Source organism: Necator americanus, chromosome IV (genome assembly GCF_031761385.1).
Source record: "Necator americanus strain Aroian chromosome IV, whole genome shotgun sequence".
NCBI lineage: Eukaryota > Metazoa > Nematoda > Chromadorea > Rhabditida > Ancylostomatidae > Necator > Necator americanus.
In genome coordinates, this window is record NC_087374.1 from 9,652,805 (window position 1) to 9,675,203 (window position 22,399).

Below are 22,399 nucleotides of genomic sequence, written 5' to 3' on the forward strand. Positions count from 1 at the left end.
AAAAACTGTGATAAAGCTGGGAAGCAACGAAACCGGCGCCGAAGGAATTCCCCGGGAAAATTGCAAGGAAGCGCGACAAGAACGAGAGAACAACTCAACTCTCCAGCAATGGGTGCCGCAGTGCAAATCGATTTCGCCGAGAAAGCTGATGGCTTTACGGGGCTCCGGCCAAGTGAAAGATGAGCAAGATAATCTCGAATCAGGTACATTCACCTTTCTCAAGTCGCGATTTTTTTTTCCTCTTCAAATTTTTATAATCCTTATTTATTCAAGTATTTAATACTTGCAGAAAAAAAAAACAAATGACAAACAACAATCCAGAAACATAACATCACTTCAAATATGCAGACATATAGACATAATTAATTATTCTGGAATGAGATATGTAAGATATGAATGAGCTGAAAATATCTTCGCCTTTTTTTCCTCAAGAACAAATCCCGTGGTTCCATGTTACCAAGTCTTCACTCAGTCTTATCACTCTATTCGGCATCATCCCGCTACGCCCGCCTTTATTAACTCTGGTTTTCAACTAAGAACAAAAAGACAAGTACAGGCGATCATAAAAAAATTAAGGCTACCAACACTTCATTTAACGTGAAGTGAATTTTCAAAAACACTTTCAAATACAAACAAATTCCTACGAATAAAGACGAAATGAACTCGTAATTGCACAGAAGCAACAGCAGTTCGCGACTATTTTTTATACACTATGACAAAAGTCTCAACATACGTTTCCATAAAACGCCGAGGAAAAGACGCAAACTTATTATAACTTGTTCAAATCATAAGTTGAAGTAAGTAAACGATGGATTTTATACTCCGCGCTAAACAAAAGAGAAAAAGAAGCAACTTCAAAGATAGAATAACTTTAGACATTATTCTCATGCGGAATGCTACATGCTGGAGAAAAACCACACCACGGTTCTATCACTATCGACTTGTAATTCTTGAGGTTTTGAATCTTTTCTGAGCAAACTGCAGTTAACAAAGCAAGGATTAGTACTCCTGTTTTCGAGAAGATATTCAATAATATAAACAACAGGTGACACTAGTGATTCAAAAATAACTTAGTCAATGAAATATTTCAGAAATTTTGTGCAGTTCTTCTTGTCCTATTCATCCTTTGCAGCCGAATTGCTGGAATTTCAGCGGCGGAGGAAAACAAATTTCTTCAGGCATGAAAAGCGGCACTACTAATCCGTATTTTCTTACCAGAAGTTAGCTCAGAGAGGATTCAAAGCTTCGAAAATGGGGCATGAACACAATGAAAAGAAAACATTGGAGAAGAAAGAAGAGCCAAAAGTTTCAAAAATTATTCGCATCTAGGCAGTTACATTAGGATCAGAGGAATTAGACGATCCCGTGGAAGTACGAGATATTCTAAATCTTCAATATAATGGATCCTTATGGAGGATAGCAACGGGTCTCAACTCTATGAATAAGACTTAAGAAAATCACATTAAAAGAACGCAAAACAAATGCTCTAAAGTGCACCAATGCGGTCTCATAAATCATTACGCAAATGTCAAATCAAAGCTGTAAATAAAGTATAATTTCCTCGGAATGGCCGGAGCATCAGTGGGAGAAGTTTTTCAGCACATCAAATCTTGTAAAAAGGGAAATTTAAGAACGATCACGTGAAACTATTAGAAAGAAAACACCGTTGGAGGAATCATACTTCACAAAGCCCTTACTTCAAACAATTCTTACATCTCCTGAATTATTCGTCAAAACAAATCAACTTGGAACGAAAAGAAGTACTCGTACAGAGAAGAGGTCATCAGTATAATCCTACATGTAAGAAGATTGTAACCGACTATTGCTCCATGGCATCTGGAGGCTCTACCTTCGCTGGAGGTACACATCTTCCCAATTTTCCACTTATGGTGGAAAGAAGATGGCGCAAAAGTGGATCCTCACAGTCCACCTTCGAACCACCGGAAGAGATTACGGCGACTTTGTCATCTACCTCAACTCGAATCGTAGTTTCATCTTCTGGATCCAATGAAACAGTTTTTTCTCCACAGACCTTGAACACGCAATTATAACATTTCGTAGTACATGACAGCAAAAGAAGAAACTTTCAAAAATTACCTCTCGAACGGCCGTCAAGAGTGCCTGTTCAATTTTCGGGTAGGTTTCCGGTCTCGGCAGATCTGGAAGCAGAAAAAAAGGAGAAAATATATCCAGGGTGTGCATAATCCATGAAGTAGATTACACGAGATGGCGAAAGTGATTGATAAGCAATACTGAATACTGCCTACTATTTCGTAAAGATACGCCATTGGAGATTTTAAAATCGTGAACAAATGTTCGAAGCTCTAAGTCGATTTCTCCGTAAGCAACCATGGTAAGTACAAATTCCTATCTAGACACATCATGAAATAGTAAACGGGAAGCCCATATCCCTTTTTGATTAAGGAATAATACGTATAAAAGTGGTGGATGCAGAAAGACCAATCGGCTACTCTCCAATATCATTTTTTGAAGAGCAATGTACGTACCGCACGCACAAAATTGCTAAAATCAAATACAGAATCAAAGCGCAGGCAAAAAGACCTTTAACGGAAACCTTGCTGTAACGTCTAGCATGTTTAAAAATCGAGGAATGTCCGCGTATAGAGGAAGGTCAGTGCGGCAATGTCATTTAAAGGCATCACCGCACGAATCTGGGCTGGTGCAGATTTCAGGTGAGTTATGCCTATACGGAGTCGTAGATTATGGAGGGAAGGGTGATTCCGTCCACCTCTTCCTAATTGTCATAAAAAACGGCCCGAAAATGCGGCTTCGAGCGTTCCGGCGCGCTGTTTTCCACAACGAGTTCAATTGGAGCGCGCAAGCCCTGTGCACTCGCCGCATTTTCCGGGCCGATTTTTACGGCAATTAAGAAGAAATGGACGGAATCACCCTCCTCTCCATAATCTACGACCAAGTGTAGGCATAACCCATCTGAAACCCACACCACGCCAGATTCGTGCGATGATGCCTTTAAAAATAAAGCACTTCCTCATTGCTTCAGTGTTGATGAGTTTTACTTCTCAACTCGTTTTTTCTTTCTAAGGGCCTGAACTCAGATCCTTCAGATGACTGGACTGCATTCGATCCTTTGAAGATGGGTTAGGCAGTATTTAACAGCTTATCTACTATTAATTTCGAGTATTTAATTGTTGACTCGAAAATGAAAATTCATCGTAATCATTTGCTTATTGTAACATTTCAGAGGAGAAAAACACATGAATTTCAGTTTTGTGCATGAATAAAAAGACAAATAAAAAAGAAATGGGCATGGGAAAATAAATTACATTTCTCCGGGATTGGATTAGTTTGAGCGTGTAGAATTGCTGCCAGTACAGCATCTGCGTACATGTCGTTTACCGGATTTGATTCCCAATCTAGAACGCAGATCGAAGCAAGAGAACACCACTGTAGTTGTATGGCTCGCTAAACAGATCAAATCAAAAATGTAAAAACGAATTTCTTTAGAACAAATGTAAAAGCAGATATGTGAGGAGTATTTATTCAACTCACGCCAAAAACAGAGAAAACATGAGTGGGAGTTGTAGTATCAGTAGGCTTCAATTCTGCTGTGAGGACTGCATCATCGTTTAATTGATTCAGACTATACAGAAGAAGAGGTAGGCTGCCCGAGTAGTAAACTGACTGCCGTTGAGACAACCGTGAAGAGGATAAATCGGTAAAAACTGAAATTGTACGAGAATAATGTTTTTGACTAGGTCAGTCGTAGCCGATGACACAAACCTGTGAGATCTTTTGGATCAACAATTTGATAGTTGAAATTTCGTTTGATCAATATTCCACTTACTATGTCACCAATCTAAGATGAATAATTTTAACTCACGACCAAATGTTATAAACGCTAAACACCACCTTATTCGATTTCAAAGCGAGTGACCCGACTACTTTCGCTTTTCGCACTCCTTGGAATTGTAAGCGAACTGTATCGGTATTACGAGGGTTATGAATCTAAAGAACAACATTTGTCTGACAAAGCGTAACAAACGGGACAAATAAACGGCGACATATAATGCGATTGATCTAATGAATAACGCACCAGAAAATCTCAACACAATACTGTTTTAAAGCTAAAAGGCCTTCTCGAAATTAAAGGCGAACCGACTTTAACTAAAAAGACGGGGATGGGAGGAAAACAGAAGTGTATTAAATACTGAAAGCATGAAAATAATCTCTTTTGTAGATGTTTTTATACTAATAATGCTTTGCATATTCCCATATCCTTAAATTTCATAGTATTTTAAAACACTACTTATATTTTCACTGATGGAACGTATGCGACAAATAGAGAAAGCAGTGTCAAAAATGTTTTTTTTTTTGCTTTGAGTACAACTGATACAAAGACAGATAAAGAATGTGCTGATTTCCCACGGAATAATTTCGAATAAAAATGCAAACAAGACATGAAACCCCTGCAAAGCACAATATCAACGGAATTGCTAATTAGGTATAAACAGAACACAGTCTATTCCAGTCCTTAAACGCTGTGGATTGAATCGCTCCATTTATGGTAAAAATCTCATTCCCCTTAGTGCTAGCAATTTCTATGTAGACAACAAAAAAAGACGTTTCACCTCAATCGACATGTTCTCCTCCTCGAAACTCCTCAGGATTCCTGCCTTTAAGCGACTCATCTCGTGCATTTCACCATGGACAAGAATCTGAAAAGAAGAAGGATAAGTGCATGTCCTCAAGATATAAATCGCAGACGTTCACCATATGAGGAGGTTTGAGTTGTTTCACGAAAGCGAGGGTCTGCTGGAAATCCGTATGAGCCGAGAAAGATATGTACCCAACCTAAAAAAGTAGATTTTATTGCAACTTTCACAGCTATACTTCAAATTAAACGAAGAAAAAACGGTGATACAACGATTCGAAAGATGGTCTTTTAAAATTATGTCATCTTGATTTAAGACATTAGTGAATGTGGAGAATTGACTGGATGAAAATAGGTACCAATTTTTTTTTGACTACCCACACTCCACCTTTCAAAACGACTAATACTAGTACACAATATTCATCGCAACAAAAAAGTGCTTGACGTATTGTGTACACTGCTTTGCTATGGTTTCTTTAAACATATATATTTCGAGTGCTTGAAAAAAGCTGAGTAACGATCGCGGACATCTGGTTGTCTGTTGAACAAGTAATATTGCCCTTGATAGAATTGAGCTCACTCATTCTAGAAACTGAGTCAAAGTCGCATCCTATCGAGATTAGATGCTCAGCAATTTTGCGGAAAAACACAAAAGATTATTTGCTTTCGAGAAGCTAGATCATCGCAATTTTCAAAAGAAAAAAAAAGAACTCAAAATGCGGAGAATTGTCGAGTCTGAGACTCATTTTAATAATAAAAAAAAGGATAAGAAAGGGATTCTAGCAGAGAATATGAGACAATTTTTCTACAATGAAAGATTAACAAAGCAAAAGGTTAATAACAACTCAGTCTCGTTGACTGGAAATTGACCGCTTAAAGGCAGCATAACACGAGATTGACGATATTGGGGTGTCTGCGGGACGATATAAAGATCTTGTAGACTACGAGCATGCGTCGTCCCTCAATTTTACCGTAACAGTCCAAAAAATGTTGGTGCTGGAAGCGCATTAGTTCATATGAGGTACGTTGTAACGCGTCACTCTTGTACTCGCTTCAATTTTCTCAGCAACCTGCTCGTACGGGTGGCGCGTTCTGACTTACCTCCACTCAGGAGCTAAGTACGTTTCCCAAACCGTTTTTCATGACGACTGAGGGGAAGTGAGTGTGACAACAGCCACACTCGTAATCTACACCCTGAACTCTACATTATCCTACAAATCTGCAACATCACCAATTTCATGATGTGTTTCCTCTAAGTTTGAATGTCACTCCTAGACTCTATTTAGAAGTTAACGTTCACATGTATTTGCTTCCATTGCACTGCTGTTCAGAAATATTTGGTTACTAAAGATAGTTTCTTCTCATTTCCCATATGTTCGTACATTTGCCAGATGGTGTTCTGACATTAGTTGTTGCGAGAGCACATTGTTAGAGCCTTACATCCATAAACAACAAATACCACATAAATTTAGAGGAATAATCGACCATATAAGAAAACAACCATGGTATGCAAACAAAACAAAAAAAAGCTAACAATTTCATTAGTATCAAAAATAGTGTTCAACGCTCCTATTACCTGAAGTCTCATCGGAAGGCGATCGCCATTCATTGCTACAAACTCTTCAGGCTCGGAAAGAATATGCTAAAAATCTCCTCTTTCCATGAAATAAATAATATACTTATATGTATCGGAAGCACAAACCTTCGCAGGGGTTCCCTCAACACAGTAGCCGGCCACTATGCAGGCATTTTTGGCATCTGTACACCATTTCTCGAAAAGCTCTCTACTGAGACCATTCTGGAGCATACCAGGACTAGCCAATACTACACAAGGACCGGAGTCCTCAAAATGTTCCATTCCCTGAAAATAGCTATCTGGTCAAATTTGTGAGTTCGACTGAACTGCTAATTTGTTTAAAAGACAAATAACTCACCTTCAAATTGCTCACATGCTTAAAAACAAATGGATTGCTGACAGCTATCTGCTTCTGGATCCGCTGATTCATTCCGCTGACAAATGTTTGGTAAACGGCCATACATTTTTTTGCAAGGGAAGATGCATCTATAGAGCGTAACGTCTTTTTGCCAAAGTTTTCTTTCATATACTAATAATTCTGTTTTTTGAACACTCACAGTAAACAGGGATATCATATAATTCAGGATGAGCGTCCCAGTACTCATCGAGAATAAGAAGAAGTTCTTGAGCTCTCCCCAAAGCGAACGCAGGGATAAGACAGCGTCCTCCTCGTCCTACGACATCGTGCACCATCTGCGTGAATCGCTTTTCACGTTCCGTCCTTTCTTCGTGTATCTGGGTCCCATAAGTAGACTCCTAAAGACGTCACTAACTACACAAGCATTAGCTATGGGATGGTTTATATTTATATCTCATGCTATATATTTATTACATTTTTCAAGAGACAAATTCATTGTCAAATATTTCAACCGGATGAAAACATCTGTCGCAGCACAAACTCTTTCTCGGTTTGATTCAGATTCCTTTTTGCCTCTTCCTCCTTTCCAGTGGTTCATCCATCCATCTATAGTCCAAATAAGAAGAAATGTTCGGAAAAAGTTAATGCCTAAACAGTGATCTCACTCTCTGTCACCCGGCAGGGTGAGATTACTGCCTGGCGCGGTTGTCCGCATCTTTACCGAGGTGTACCGCCTTTGAATACAGCTCTGCCCAAACCTTCTCAATGTACAGCAAGAGCTCGCACAGAATTTACCCATTCGTCATTGTCACAAATCATGCGAGACTTTGCTGATCGCGTGCGGATTGCTCATCGACACTGAGTGACCCGATTACCTCAGACGTAAACAATGCCCGGGAGTTACCAAAGATTCCATGCTCCATCTCAGTATTTCACCTACTTAGGTGGAACTTTGGCGGTGTGCTCGACGATAGCACCATCCTGCAATACCTGGATAATATCCGCCATGTAAGTATGCATTTTTTATAGCTTGCATGTGTTCAGACCACATACTCAGATGTCTCACTCCACTTAGTGTAAGAAAGGCCACAGCGAGCAAGTAGCATTTGGACTCGTATACGCAGCCCCCTAACCAGTGATGAAACTAAACCTCACTGGAAATCAACTTGATCCTAATGTTATTTGTCATATTGCGCTAGATACTGTTCCGACCTCGGAACACGACAATTGATAATTTAATGTTCGTTGCCATACTGTCCCCTCCTTGCCGACCATATGGCAAGGAGGCGGCGCGTTTGTCGAAATGTTGTTCTTGTACTAGCCGGAGCAGGCCGGCATTCTTGTTTGTGCTCTTTACTCTTTGCATCTATCTGATAAACATTCTACCACTGAACCACCGCTTTCTTTCTTGGGTATAAAATTCCATATTATCGTGAGCCATCACAACTCACGCGCACAGATACTGAGTATGCTTTGGAATAAGCTTACCATGAGGATGATATAAATATAAAAATACTAAGATTTCCGAAATAATAAAAATTGAATATTTGACTGAATGTTAGTTACCCCGTACCGAAATGAGAACATCTGGTGTTATCGTCGGCATTTCAGCTGCGCATAGATGTCGGTCTTCCAACCTCGAGAAATCGCCTGTATAAAGTGCTCTAACACCTGAAATCATATGAGATATAGTAAAGATAATCGGTACAGAAACCACAAAGTTTTTTTCGTAGTCTCTGAATGACATTCAAAAGATGTTTACTGCATCTTAGCAAGCAGTATTTTTATCTTTAGATAGAATTATATCACCGCAACTTTGAATGTTAGCTTTTTTAGAATATATCGCAAAAAGTTCCTTAATACTTTTAAGGACTGAGTGCAAATTTAGCAACCGGGAGCTGATTTCACTTGATAAAGACTCCTAACCTCCGTTTCTGGCTTCAATTCTCGTACCTGGGATCAAGGAAGCATAAGAGCTAAAAAGTGACCAGTCACAACCTGTGCCGGCGCGCAGAGAAATTTGGAAATCGATAAAAGAACAGGCAATTGGGCTAATCACTATCTAGGCGTGCCTTTAAATCCCATACAGAGTGACAGGATAAACTCAAATTTTGAGAGAGTGAGCTCACCTGCAATTTCAATCATAAACATGCATGCACCCAGGACATGTCCTGCTACATATGGCCAGAATCTTATACCATTTACCTCCTTCTGTTCATGAAAGTCTATCACCTGTAACCCGTAAATGGACATAATGGATCTCAAACCATCAAAAAAGCAAAAAAAAAAAAAGAAACGTTTCTCAGCCAACCTCGATTTTTTCCATGCTCCTCTCAAGGTCTTCTTCGGTGTACAACATACTTCGATCGCTCCCTCCACCGTATTTTGCAACCTACAACAGGTTCAAAATAAAGTTGGAACAACTGTAGAAAACAATAAATCCCAAGGACCTTTATGTAGTCCCCAAGAAGCATTCTGTATATAGCTTTCGTTGCATGAGTCATGAAGCACTTCCCTTGGAAGCCGGTTTTCTCCAGGAGCCATGGCAATGCGCCACAGTGATCAAGATGAAAATGAGTGATCTGTAAACAAAACGAGAAATGACAGCAACAACTAGTCAAAAGCATTTCCGTTACAAAGGAAGGATGGGAAGAAGAACGCGATTAACAATATCAGATCTGTTGTCAACAGTCGCGTTGAAACACAAGATTCAAGTGAAAAAGTACAACGAAAATAAGAAATGGAAATATTTTTGCGTTTCTGAAATTGAGATTAAAATCAAAAACCAAACAACAGTAAGTGATAGTAAAGCGGCAAAAAGTAATTGTCGCAACGACGCTCAATTTCGCAAAAACATCTACGGCAGCTCGATTCTATTCTTTAAGGAACCAACGCATGATCTTACACTAATAATTCCTTTATGAAAATTAGAAAATTAGCAACAAAAAAGGATCGCGCTTCAAAAAATTAGTGTTAAATAACATTGTAATATTAATAATACTAACTTAATCAGTCGTTCGCTACCAATTGATGCATTTGAATAAACTTGGATAGCAGTGAGCATAAGGAAGAAGGTAAAACAGAATGTATTTACTATTTTAGGAATTTGAAAGAAAGCCTGAAGCATCGCACAATAAAAAGTTCAGCAAAGTTTGTCAGTTAATTAAGTTAGTATAAAGAGTTCAGTACTATTTTAAAAGCCGACGAGTGCAGGTTTTGACAGGAAAGAAAAGGAAAAAGAGCTTACCAACAACAAATCAATTTCCTCTATATCGATAAAGTCAACAAACGGTAGAGCATCCACACCATGCATTCCAGGGTGAACCCCACAGTCCAACTAGACCGAATTCTTTGACAATCTCAAGTTCACAGAATACGTAAAGGAAAAATCTTACTCACCAATATCTTCTTCCCCTTGAAATGTAACAGATGGCATGATCTGCCAACTTCTTGCCCAGATCCACTAAAATAAAATAAACTCAAGCTAATCACAAAAAAAGAATAAAAATTCGTCAAGATTACATACAGAGGTGTGAAACACATGATGTCAGAACTCGCTCCTCCATCCTCGTCCATTTTCCTTACCCTTCAGAACTAAATTAATTAGTCAAAAATTTAGAAGAAAAATTAAATTTTCAAAATATTTTGAGAGACGTAACAGAGCAGCAGGTGCTAACTAAGAAATACGAAGAGGTAGAAAATAGAAAAAGTACAATAAAAAAGTAGTAGTTCGCTGTGGTAAAAACCACACAACAACAAAAAGATCTGAGAGCGATTCTTTACGCGAGTTTGAAAAGGACAAAACAAATCATGCGAAGATGTTCAAACTGGAAAGCTGCCATTCAATGGATTTTTCTAATCATTAATGTTATCGCAATCATCAGTATTTGGTCAATCAAAAAACTGGAAATGAACAACAATTCATAGTTCAATAAGTGTTAGTAAGTCAATAAATATGAGATATGGAGATAAAACCTGTGCCAGCACGCAGACTCTTCAATACGAAATCAGTTTCAAACACGCTTGCTAAGACGAGTAGGACCACGTTGATGAAGAAGGATGAGTGAAAAATTGCTCGAGGTATAGCAAAGAATCCAAGGGATGAAGCTCTGAACACTACACAGCGAATATTATGTACACGTCAGTAATCGTACTAAAAGAAGCTCGCGAAGAATCAGCTCATTAGGTAGAAGCAATCTCAGCTGCTATATTATACAATTCAGCTTTGTTTAGGTGTGAGCAGGATAGGGCCACTCTCCGCCACATGTGGTGTATGGAACCGACGAGAGTTGTCTTCGTTGCTATCGCTGCTGACCGTTCGGGTCCCATCAACGCCTGTAATTTGTTCTGAGTTGTGAAATTCACGAATATCAGGAGCAGAATAAGAAGATAATCGCATTCAAGATATGGTTGGTATGTAGAGCATGATCAGTACATGCAAAGACAACGTACAACGCAGAAAACTCCAGAAATCAGTCATGGCACTAACAAAGATGGAATTATTTGAACAAAAAAACAGTCATGTACTTATCTTCACATATTCACATTGGTGTATCTACACAAGTGACCATTCACAATATGAAGCTTATAAAACAACCTTTTAAAAAATGAAAAAAAAACTCAGTAACAGTCACATACATGGTTGAGAGGTAGCATGCAAAGTGTTTAAAAACAGGAACTGGAACAATAGAAACACACCTTTTTCGTAGCAAAATACCCACCTGATTGTAAAACATGCTGTGGGCTGCTGGAAGAAACAAGCTGCGCCTAAAATACATATGAATAGAGATATAAATATGAAAAAATCGTGTGAATTAAACAAGATAATAGAGTCTGCAGGCTGAAGAGATCGAAGAACACATGAAGCATACTACCTGTATTGCTCCAAATTGGGCTCTTCTCTGTGGAATATGAGATTGATGCAAAACTTGAGATACCCCTTGTTGTCCAGTACCCTAAAAAAAGTATTTTCCAAGAGATTTCGCCAGAATAAATGGATCAAAAAATAGAGCCTTCACCTGATTCTGTGAATATCTCGTATGAGTGCTGGATAGTGATCGCACCGGAAGAGGAGCTTGAGGTTGCATCTGTAGAAAATTTACGAATAGATTTGAGCAAAATCAGCGACTGTTAAAAATTTGTTTTGTCCTATGCACTTACTTGTCCATATTGGTGGCTACTGGCGCTTGTTGCGCTAGCAACTTGTACAGGAAGAGGACGTGTCATGGCACGCTGAATTACCAAACATGCTTATTAATAACCAAACTAGGACATCATTTTAGACCTGTTGCTCTTGTGTAGCTTGACCATGGGCTCTCGCTTGTGAAATTAATTGGTCCAACACAGCAGGAGACGGAGAAGCTGGAGCCGAGTCAGTAGACGATGGCGTGCCACGGCCACCTGTTGTCGTGCTTGCACAAATTTATTGCAATTTATTCATTTCATTTTATTTTGGAAAGTAATAATGTATGATGATCGTTTTGAAATCGAACGTACACCGGCACTTCAAGAAACAAAAAGAAAACTAACACAGGAAGCAAGTACTGTATGGTTGCACCTCCTGGAATCACTCACCGTACCCTTGTGACCACAAATGAAGCAGCAAATTTTGCTTTTTAAATGAATAATGGAGAAGAACCCATACAGCTCTCACTAATATACTTCACATAGCTTGCTAAACTGCCTAGAAAAGTGCAAAAATTAATCACAAACCTGATTGCTTTTTATGGGATTGTTCGACATGGTTTGATAACCCGGCAGTGGTCTTGTAACGCTTAGAGCACTGACCACATTTGTATGGTCTTGAACTGAAATAGCTTCAATTTGCTAAGAAGAATAATGTATTCTTCTTGAAGAAGCAGAATAAGGTCCCAGTAACTAAGATCGGACTAAGAGTAGCAGAAGACAAACGCTGCGTATTTTGTAGGGCTGACTGTAGGTGGTGGATGGCCGTTGTGAGAGGATGAACTGCTTCCAGACCCATTAAGAACAGAATGAGCATTAGGTATGTTTTCTTGTAAAACGACACCATGAGTGGTACGAGAATGTAACCTAAAAGGTGTCGTCTGCGAAAAAAGTGAAGTAGCAATGGACAAATTCATGAACACGAAAGTGGTAGTATATGATTAGATCCACGTCACACCCGATAAAGATGAAATTTTGAGACTAAGACACGAATTGATCAAATTTTAGCATCGATGAGCTCATAATCTACCTTAGCCCTGCATTGCATTTGAACCGTTTTCCACATTCAGCTACAGTGCAGCGAAAGCGGTCTTCCGACTCACTAAATAATAATAATCGATAAGTATAAAAAAGGAAAATAAGTGATGGTAAAGCACACTTCGGTCCACATTCACTTAGATCTTCTCCGTTCGAATTACTGCTGGACGAATCTTCTGAAAATAGACTGTGTGCAACTGTCAGATTAAAATAAATATACATACAAAAAAGATGGAGGCGAAGAAATAAATTTGGTCTATATTTCCTTCAATCTTTTGGTCTCATGGTCTTATACTCAACCTTCACAATTTGGAGTTTTACGTTAAACTAACATTAACTAGGATTATAAAATAAAATATGCGGCAATAAATAGTATGTGTCAGAACCAACCAAAAATTGACCATCGTAGCTATTTACAAAATCACAATGGAAACGCAGAATTACAACAACAAATAGACCAAGGAAAATGAACTGTGAAAGGCGAGAATCGCTCAAGGAGATCAAGAACAGCTCTATCCAGTAAAGTATTACGTTAGTTAACAAATTAATGAACAATTTTGGCGCAGCAAATGTATTATAGAAACGATGGAGACCTGCTACGCAAAGATTTCAGCGGCAATCGAGAGAACACAAAGGGTATCTTGACGATCGACGAAATCATGACAAAACTGTTGAATGTTTCACTTTCAGTTTTCTCTTTTCTACAATTTATACTTGAAGACTGTGCAAAATGCTGTCGTAAGGGTCATTATGAGAGGTAAAGTGTTTCGTCTTTATTTTAGTACAAGACAGAATTACTGTACAGAAGATAGGGAATACTGAAGATAGCAATCGCAGACCCAGCAGTAAAAACTGTTAACACCACGACAAGCCGCGAAAAAGAAATACCTTTTTTTATTGACGAGGACGACGAGACGTTGGGAATACTAGATGGAACACTTGCTGCAAATACAGAGCAGGAACGCGGAAATTACGATGAAGAATACCATTCAAAGATCGAATCAATATTCAGACTACCTTCGTGTGATCTCTTTCGATAGTGGTTAAAATTCAAGCGAACAACATCTGGCGCGCATGGTTGAGGATTGTGTGGTAAACGAAAGAGTCTAGAAGAAACACACATCTTGCGAATAAAGGGAATTATTCTCGTTCCTAAAGTCCCTTCCCAATTTTAGACTGTGAAAAAAGTGGAAGACATTAATCTAAAGATTTTTGGAATAAGAAAAAGATCAGCTTGAAATGTATAAATATTTGATAAGTGACTCAATTTGGAAAAACAACTGCCACAAACATCACCAAAGCATGAAATATACATCTGGCAACAAGTACTTCAGGTTGGCACTGTACAAAATGCTGAATTAAATGCATCTGGTTTCAAAGAGCTGTTTCTGTCTGCCTGTGTTTATGTGCCATTGTCAATGTCTGTTTCCCTATTCAACTTGTACTATCCTTATTTCATAAAACTCAACAAAACTTTGTAAAATCACATCAACGTTTGAGGTTGTAACAGCACACGACTCCAACACGTGTGATGAAGAACAATTGGGATTTTTGGAATGTTTTCAGCTCTAGTCCAGCTGCTGGGTTTTGTCAAAGAACTAAGCGTGTAAATCGGAATGCCACAGTATCTCGTCTTTTTTTTTTCAGCGAATCTAGGGCCAGCAACACAGCTCTCGTCACTGATCACATAAAAAATGTGCTGTTCTTAGTAACGCCATCCTCAACCACGAAGTTATAGCCCGGTGAAAACGACTTCAACGTCGGTACAGTTGCATAAGCGGTTGCGCTCGAAGCAGCCGGTGAAGCTAGCGTTTGGGATCGTGGTGGGAGCATTGTGAATTGTGGAAGGTAGCGGTAAGGATCGAGTGAGGACCCTTGCTACCACTGTACATTGCTGCAGTTCGCGATGGTCCCACCTCGATTCCAACAGCTATCTCCAGCGCGCCGCTTTGAGCGTAACCGCTTACGCAACTGCGCCGTGCTTCATGTCGTTTTGGCCCGAGCATATATTATTAATTTATATTTAAAGGAGTATTTGGATAAATATAAACCTGACGGAGAAAACATGTTGATGTTGTTGCCAACATTCTTCTGATAAGACGTAGCTTTAACTTATTTCGTTATTTATTGCACATACCTGTAAACGCAACTCAGAGGCATGTTGGGAGTAGCAGACGCACGATTCTCTTCAGAACCGTACTGCGCTTGACTTACTTTCTGTCGATACTCCTCCTCTAGTGGTGCTGAAAATTGTCCCAATCCCTCTAATCATTCTTAATATATATGCTCGTCAACTCACTTATATGTACAAATTCTATATGTGCTATAAGATCATCGACGCTGGCAAAATAAAGATGGCAACCTCCAAAACTGCACCTATTTTGTGAAAGCAAGGACAACGCCATAAACTAAAACTCCATATATTACACAACGACCGTTCATAATTTCGTGCCCTTTTTAGGTATTCATATGTTTTAACATCGAAAGACCGTATACGCAAATTCTTTCATGAAGCCTTTATTTCACCAATATTGTTCCATATGTACCCGATCTGTATGTTTAGCAGTGAAATAGTATGTCATTAAAAACAACTACAACTTCGTGCAGGAGTGAGAATAATCATTTAAAAACGAACTTAAAAATCTCTGCGCTACGGTTGACACAACTAATGAGCATCTACGAACGAGAACAGTGCACGTTTACCCTAATAAATAAATACACATATCTACCTCCCAAGCGCTACTGAGTAGGTCTCGAGTACCCTGCACAAGTGAGCGAACAAAATATAATATATGTACATTCCTATGATTCTGTGTAACTATGTGTTAACAAGAAATTGTCCTATCCAGTCAAAGCAAAATTGAAAAAATAAACAGCGGAAGGCCAATAGCAGACCAGAAAATGAAAATCTTTTGACCAGACTAAAATCACAGAACCGAGTCACATTTGAAGAGTCTACTGATCGAAAGTAGGCTCTGTGCATTTGCCGGCACATACCTCACGAACTACGTCCATGAGACGTGAAAAGCGCAGATTATTCGAGTCTTCGATTGTCTTAAAAAAGAAAACATGTTGATTTTATGATCTTTACAACACAAGAACAATTTTAAGTTCTCACTACCACAAAATCATTTTAGAAAAACAAACAGGAAAAGATCTGCCAAAGCTGAGACCAGAAAATGGCAATCTTTTTCCTCATGTCTACAAAAACAGAATACCTTGTAGCTCAAAAACGGTCTGAGCGCCGACGCAGCAAGCGTTTTCAGAGAAGGAGGAGCGAGATAACAATATTGGCCAGTGTTTGTACGTACAGAGCTATAGATATCTAGAACTCCACCCCAAACAATGAGACATCCTTCCTAAAATAGCAAAATGTTCAGGAAAAAAAAAACGAATGGGAGCTAATAGAGAGATAAAACCAACCCTAGTGATGGTTGCATCATGGAAAAACACAGGTGCAGCCAAGTCGAAAGGTAACCTCTTCCACTGATGTGTATCCAAATCAAACGACCACACATCATCAAACATGTCGACCTGAAAATAATACGCATTGCTACTTCTACTCTTAACTACTTAAACTGTTTTTATATAACAGTTATTGAATGAGTAGTGTTAACGATAACGCGTATACAAGTCTGATTACTACCTGCTCGTGGAGGGCCTTCATTAATTAAACGCAATCAGGCGTTCGAGTGCACGCACTGGGAACGTACGGGTTATATAATCTGGACTTTTACACAGCGAAAGATTCCCTTACCTTGGTGCTGGCGTGCAGCACATTGCCTGAACCCATACCCTGAAACGTTAACTGCCTGAAGGGACACGGAATCTTTAGGAAAAACCAATTCGTTTCGTCACCCTGAACTGCCGAACACTCTCGAGTGAATTCCAACAAACCGCTCTATCCAGGATTTTACGATATCCCTGTTTGCCTCTTGCTACGCTGCAGGAAAGACGCATCAGAGATGGGCCCATCATCAGTATCGGAGACTACACTATCTACTGCGGTGATGCTTATGAAAGGAACGTAGGCAGCTGTGCGATAGCTGTGAGGAACTACTATGACAACTTGGTGGAAGAATTTGGCTCTACGTAAATCCCGGATAGTAAGTGTCTATGCTCCTACGGAAACCTCTGAGGACAACAACAAATGCACCTTCTATGAACTCAATGCGTTGATGTCTAAAATACACAGACACAGGTAATCACACATGCGAAGGTCTGAGATGGTGCTCCCAGCCCTTTCACTTTGTATGGTTGGTGAAGGGACTACAATCAGTTGAGCTGCATCCCTAGCAGCTAGGCCCATTCACTTGAAGAGGGTCCGGCTCCTCCCTATTGCACCTATAGTCAGAATCGACGTAAATGCGAAGATGGGGCTTGAACAACATTTCGATGTGCTAGGAAAATGGTATTATCCAGCGGAGCGCACGTCGGACAACGGTGACCGTCTGGTCGACTTCTGCGAACAGACGGGCCTCATCATCGCTTCCACATTTAAGAGGAATCATAGACGCCATCAGCTTACGTGGCAAGATTCATCCTTATTGACGACTGAAAAGCAGCGCAAGCGGAAGATAAGAATCCTCGAGCTTCATCTCGACTACGTTCTCACAAGAAACATTCTTCAGTCAGATATCCAAAAGTCCAGCAGCTTCGGACGCATTCGAAGCGCCCAATTCTCAGCTTAAAGATATTGTTCCACAAGAGAAACCGAGCGATTCCTCTTCAACCGAAAATCGGCATAGCAGGCTTAAAAGAAGAGAAATTGAGAGCGAAATTCCGCTAAAGTGTGTCTATTCACGGACCAGGAAGAGGCTTTCGATGCAGATTCCTTCACAAGGACGCTGCAAGGGAAACACCTCCGGTTCAAATGATGCGAAAGAAGTTTGGGTTTGCATCTGCGGAGACAAGATCCAAATACAATCCCGTATGTTCCGCCCGCAGCACTAGCGACTTCAATCAGGGAAAAAAAAAACATCTGAGAAAGAAGTTGCTACACGCCAGCTGCAAAAAGACCGCGAATACGAACAGACCTCAAGAGAGAAGATGTTTGAAAAGGCGTGAGAAGACAAGAACCTGCGGAGATCCTATGCTTTCCTAAAACAGTATAGCGGCAAAATGTAAAGATGCTCTCCAGTCTTCAAGACTACCAATGGAAAGGGTGTCGGTGAAGCAACCATTTCAGTTTGGAGGGATCGCTTCAAGATCTTAATGAAGCGGCAAGCGCCGTCAGCTCCTGAACTCGAGCACGTTCATAGACTGATATATAGTGTTAACGAGGAACCACCGAGCAAGTCAGAGGTTCTGGTCTGGGTCCAAAAAATGACAAATGTAGAATCTGGTGGAGACGACGGGTTAGCGCAGAAATACCTAGACATCACCTTGTTTCTGGGATTCGTGAGAGGACAAAGATCATCCGTTCATCATGAATAGACGAAAGGACACCTGACTCATGACTCGCTATCATGATTCCCCTCCACAAGAAATTATCCCTAGAATCACGGACCCTAGAAACTATCAAGGAATCTCCTGGGTGCGTGTTATGTACAAGCTTCTGAAGCGGATAATTCTTGAGCGACCTATTAACCATTGCTAAGAAACAACGCACGACGAGTAAGCTGACTTTCGTACTGACCGATTCACGATTGATCACGTACTTGTCGTTAGGAGAGTGATCGAAACTTGGCAGCGGTATTCGAAGCCAATGCAATTAGCAGGACCTTTCCTGTTCAACTTCGCCATCGATGACATCATGCGAAGAGATCAGTGCCCTGCCGACATCGTCTTATCACGGTCAATGTGCCCTTGACTGATTTCTAGTACGCCGACGATGTTATTGTATTCGCGGAAAGCAGTACGAAACTTCAACATGTCAGACCACGTCCAGTCCTTGATAAATGTAAGCAGATGTGGGCCTCTTCGAGACCTCGAACGGGAATCAAATTCTAATAAAAAAAAACTCAAAAATTCAAAAAAAAAATTCAACAAATTCTAACAAAGATAAGGTGTTTCCAAGTGAAATGAAGGTAAAACAGCGTGAAAGTGCAAAATGTAGAACTATTGCGTACAGAGAGATCCCAAAAAGATTCACTTTGTTTTTTTTTTCAGCAAATGTCACTGACCTATCGCAGTCTTTAAACATTAAGATGTATAGTAGAGTCGAAAGGACATGGAGCACGGTTCAGTTGTGTAAGCGTTTGCACTGGAAGCGGGACATTGGAAATAGCGGTTGGAGTCGATGTGGGGTCATCACGAACTGCAGCACTGAACGGTGGTAGCAGTGGTCCTCACTCGATTCTAACCGCTGCGCTCCAGCGCACCGCTTTAAGCGCAACTGCTTACGCAATTGCACCTTGCTTCATGTCGTTCTGACTCGATTATATGTAAAATACAGGGTGAAACATAAGTTACAAACCATCCCAAGGCAAAGCCGAATGCGCTAGATGAGAGCGCGTATTAGAAAGATATGCACGGAAGTTGCTTCGGTTTTAATTACTAACTTATTTGCTAAGAAAAAAAAACTTACGTGTCTTACGTCGTCGTCATCCTTATCAGCGCTACATCCGCCTACAAGAATCGCTTTCCTCTTCCATTTTGTGACGGAATGGCACCTATTCAAATCAATGTTAATTCAATTCATCGGAGAGATAAGGAGAATCAGCCTTTGTATTAGGTGAGAAAAATTTGCGTTAGTTTACGTATTGTGTGACTCACATTTACTCTACTTATCTCAAAAAATATCCACTCACCTCCTTCCTTTTGGAAACCCATCTTCCTCTTCATCTGGACGGATCCAATTCTCATCCGGTATTGTCGATATCTCCATGAACGTTTTTGTCTTCGTGTTAAACACAGTTAGCTACAACAGAATCCTCGAACAGAAGTACTAACAAGCTCGGTTTAAAAAAAATTAACAAAGCTAAAATTCTAACATGCTGCAGCTCAGTAACAAAGTCTGGACGTCCGCCACCAAAGAAGTAAATTAAATCCTCGTGTAGCACAGTTTCGAGACGATACCGTCCCTCTTCGTTGGGACTCTTAATATATCATCGCATATAGATACGTACTAATATTATTTATATATCTATAACGTTATTACTGTCTGCGCTTCACTGGACCACCTCCATTTTCCATCGATAAAAGCTAGTTTATCCACATCAAGAAAAAACACATGTCCTGTTGTACCACCAACCACGTAAAAAGTGTTTGGATCAGGCCCTCGTACCATAGCCTGAAAAGTGTCAATGAAGAAACAAACATGTGAGATCATAGTGAGAACAACAGGTGTATAACTCATCAAACAAGGCAGAATTCAGAAAGGAGGATAGAGGAAAGAAAAATACCTCGAAAAATCAAGCACCAAGAGTAACGGTCCCTATTTGCAAATGAGAAACCTGAACTCACGTGTCCGTACGTAGCAAGTTTCTCTCCTTCCACCGGTAAAATTGTCGAGACAAGCGAATTGGAATCACTATCAAATGAGAGCAGATGAACACGAGACGAAGTGGTAGCGCCAAAGGGAACAGCTGTCCCTCCGAAAAGGAGCACTTGGTTAGAATATGGAGCATTTTGCGCCACTAAAACAATCAAATTCAGGAGTAATAATGATTCCCTTCAAAACAACAAAATAAACTAATAAACTGACAAGCAAAGGATGCGAGCGCAGTAGGGAAATTTCCTTTAGTATCCATTTGGGTCCATTCTTGAGTGAATAGATTGTACCGCCAAACCTGTGAAGTAGATCGTCAGTTCGTGATGGTCCCACCACGACCCCAAAAGTTAGCTCCACTAAGCCGCTTACGTAATGGTCCCAAACTTCAGGACGTTTTGGTTCGACTATAGTGCGTTGTAATTATGACTTCCGCTAACCTCTCTATATATTTTGCCCTCCCGATCTTCCGGCGTCCGATCGAATCCCCCAATTACGTAGAGGAATTCATCATCAGTGAAGATTCTGTGACCACTGCGAGGGGCAGGAATGTTACCTGGAGAACCTAAAAACTAGGACTTAGAAAACAAAGTATCCAATGGGTTATGACGGACTGTTGTTTGAAGTGACAAAAAAAGACATAGCAAACATCTTACTCCTCGAAATTGGCCCAAGCGACAACTCTTTAAAGGTGAACAGATTTACATCATCGGTAGAAGCAGGTTCCTATAACAAACCGAATGCAAATCACAAAAAAAGCGCGTTATATTGGCTCTTTATTGAACACAAGTATAGACATTAGAAGAGCGTAAAATGAATGAATAAAACAATGTCTTTGCCACAAGCCAAAAATAGCACCAGAAAACTTTCGTATGAAAGTTTTCTGCTGCTGTTTTCTGCTTGTGGCAAAGACTTATTCATTACAAATTGTGTTTTCATTGCAAATCGCCACGATGATGATCACTCCCCTCCAAAGCTGCCATTTTTCCGATTTGGATTCCGATAGAAACTTATTTTCGATTACCATGAAAGCAGGAATTTATGGGCGAAAAATTGAGTATGTTAAAGAAAGAGATATTGTAATCTTATGGCGCCAAAGCTATAGGTCAGGAATGGATGGCTCTCACTACACCTGATTCAGAAAAGAAATAAAAGGTTGATAATAAAAGCAACCTTGTATCTATATCCCAACGGATGAACCAGAACTCTGCTTCGGGCAGAAAATATTTTCGTAAGTCTATTGATTGCATCAATTTCAGTGACTTTGACCCATCCTATTAATTTCTTGACTTTCCTATTAATTCTTTGCGACGCAGTGGTCCCAACCTTCATGAGTTGTCACATAGAGTCGGCGTAAAACGTATTTTGTCGAGCGACGCAACACGTCTCTCGAGGAAGGTGTGCACCAAGCCCTCTCTATAGTACGCAAAAAGCTCCCGGGACTTTTTTCTTGTTTTTCGTCATTGATTTTGTCATCCCCGCAGTTCAGGCGGTCGCTTGGAGTATTCAGTCTATTTTTAGCTCTGACAAATGCTGTCGAAAACACGGATATTTTAGATCTCTTTATTCCAAAAGGCAAATCAAAAACCACGGCAACCCTACTTCCCCCTGTCAACGCAGGTTTACTTTGAGGAAAAAACTTTGAAGTGTTCTTTCTCTTCCCATTAGAGCAACATCTATAATACCAGCTACTCTTTTCAAAAACCTACAAACGTCCCATTTTGATGTGCGTGAAGGAAGTGAGAGCAAATTCTTGATCAAAGAGATAAATGATCGTATCAAATAAGGAGGAAAGAACTAAAAAAAAATTTAAAAAATAGAATAGTGCCACTAGTTTACGGCGAAAATATCGCTTTAGACCTTCGTCAACGCAAAAATGTATTTCGAAAGCTTCCATTTGCAATTATTAAACCATATTTAAATTCGCTTACTTCGTTTTTCTCCGAATGATTTGCGAAGAGCTCGTGCATTGCTGGAAACAAGCGTAGGATGTTCATTATGTTGAATAAGAACAGAAGAAGTCAACCCGACAGCAATGTTCCCAAGAAACCGGGGGCCAAAGACCCGAAGACCTGTGTAGACAATCTTTAATTATTGCCCGCTACTGATTACGAAAATGCTGTGACTATGAATACTCATGCACAAAAGCAAATTCAAATGAATACGTGTGAACGGGAA

The 22,399-nt window shown here is 39.9% G+C and overlaps 2 protein-coding genes across 4 annotated transcripts; both read right to left on the reverse strand.

The window, feature by feature from the left end:
- Window positions 1–1,819: 1,819 nt before the first annotated feature.
- On the reverse strand, window positions 1,820–10,143 carry RB195_000777 (uncharacterized protein; the record flags this gene model as incomplete). Its single annotated transcript, XM_064197286.1, has 19 exons — window positions 1,820–2,032; window positions 2,098–2,159; window positions 3,306–3,444; window positions 3,532–3,704; window positions 3,763–3,838; window positions 3,892–3,987; window positions 4,611–4,697; window positions 4,753–4,833; window positions 6,210–6,275; window positions 6,336–6,494; window positions 6,568–6,695; window positions 6,767–6,965; window positions 8,141–8,238; window positions 8,697–8,799; window positions 8,879–8,959; window positions 9,018–9,149; window positions 9,815–9,904; window positions 9,967–10,030; window positions 10,094–10,143. 19 exons carry the CDS (start codon window positions 10,141–10,143, stop codon window positions 1,820–1,822), a joined length of 2,097 nt encoding a protein of 698 aa, XP_064053167.1.
- A 643-nt stretch (window positions 10,144–10,786) lies between these two features.
- Window positions 10,787–22,218, reverse strand: RB195_000778 (uncharacterized protein; the record flags this gene model as incomplete). Of its 3 annotated transcripts, XM_064197289.1 has the most annotated exons (26): window positions 10,787–10,902; window positions 11,289–11,334; window positions 11,442–11,522; window positions 11,586–11,654; window positions 11,728–11,799; window positions 11,852–11,967; window positions 12,280–12,374; window positions 12,478–12,618; window positions 12,782–12,853; window positions 12,911–12,965; window positions 13,678–13,731; window positions 13,807–13,895; window positions 14,927–15,032; window positions 15,089–15,197; window positions 15,787–15,843; window positions 16,008–16,148; window positions 16,213–16,323; window positions 19,319–19,403; window positions 19,542–19,651; window positions 19,725–19,829; window positions 19,892–20,023; window positions 20,197–20,369; window positions 20,438–20,522; window positions 20,662–20,786; window positions 20,878–20,947; window positions 22,153–22,191. In XM_064197289.1, 26 exons carry the CDS (start codon window positions 22,189–22,191, stop codon window positions 10,787–10,789), a joined length of 2,454 nt encoding a protein of 817 aa, XP_064053168.1. The 3 variants fall into 3 exon arrangements, with proteins under 3 accessions (XP_064053168.1, XP_064053169.1, XP_064053170.1); XM_064197287.1 differs by lacking the exons at window positions 15,787–15,843; window positions 16,008–16,148; window positions 16,213–16,323; ... (7 more) ...; window positions 20,878–20,947; window positions 22,153–22,191 and having other exon boundaries at window positions 15,089–15,194; XM_064197288.1 differs by lacking the exons at window positions 10,787–10,902; window positions 11,289–11,334; window positions 11,442–11,522; ... (9 more) ...; window positions 14,927–15,032; window positions 15,089–15,197 and having other exon boundaries at window positions 15,745–15,843; window positions 22,153–22,218.
- Between the last annotated feature and the right edge of the window lie 181 nt (window positions 22,219–22,399).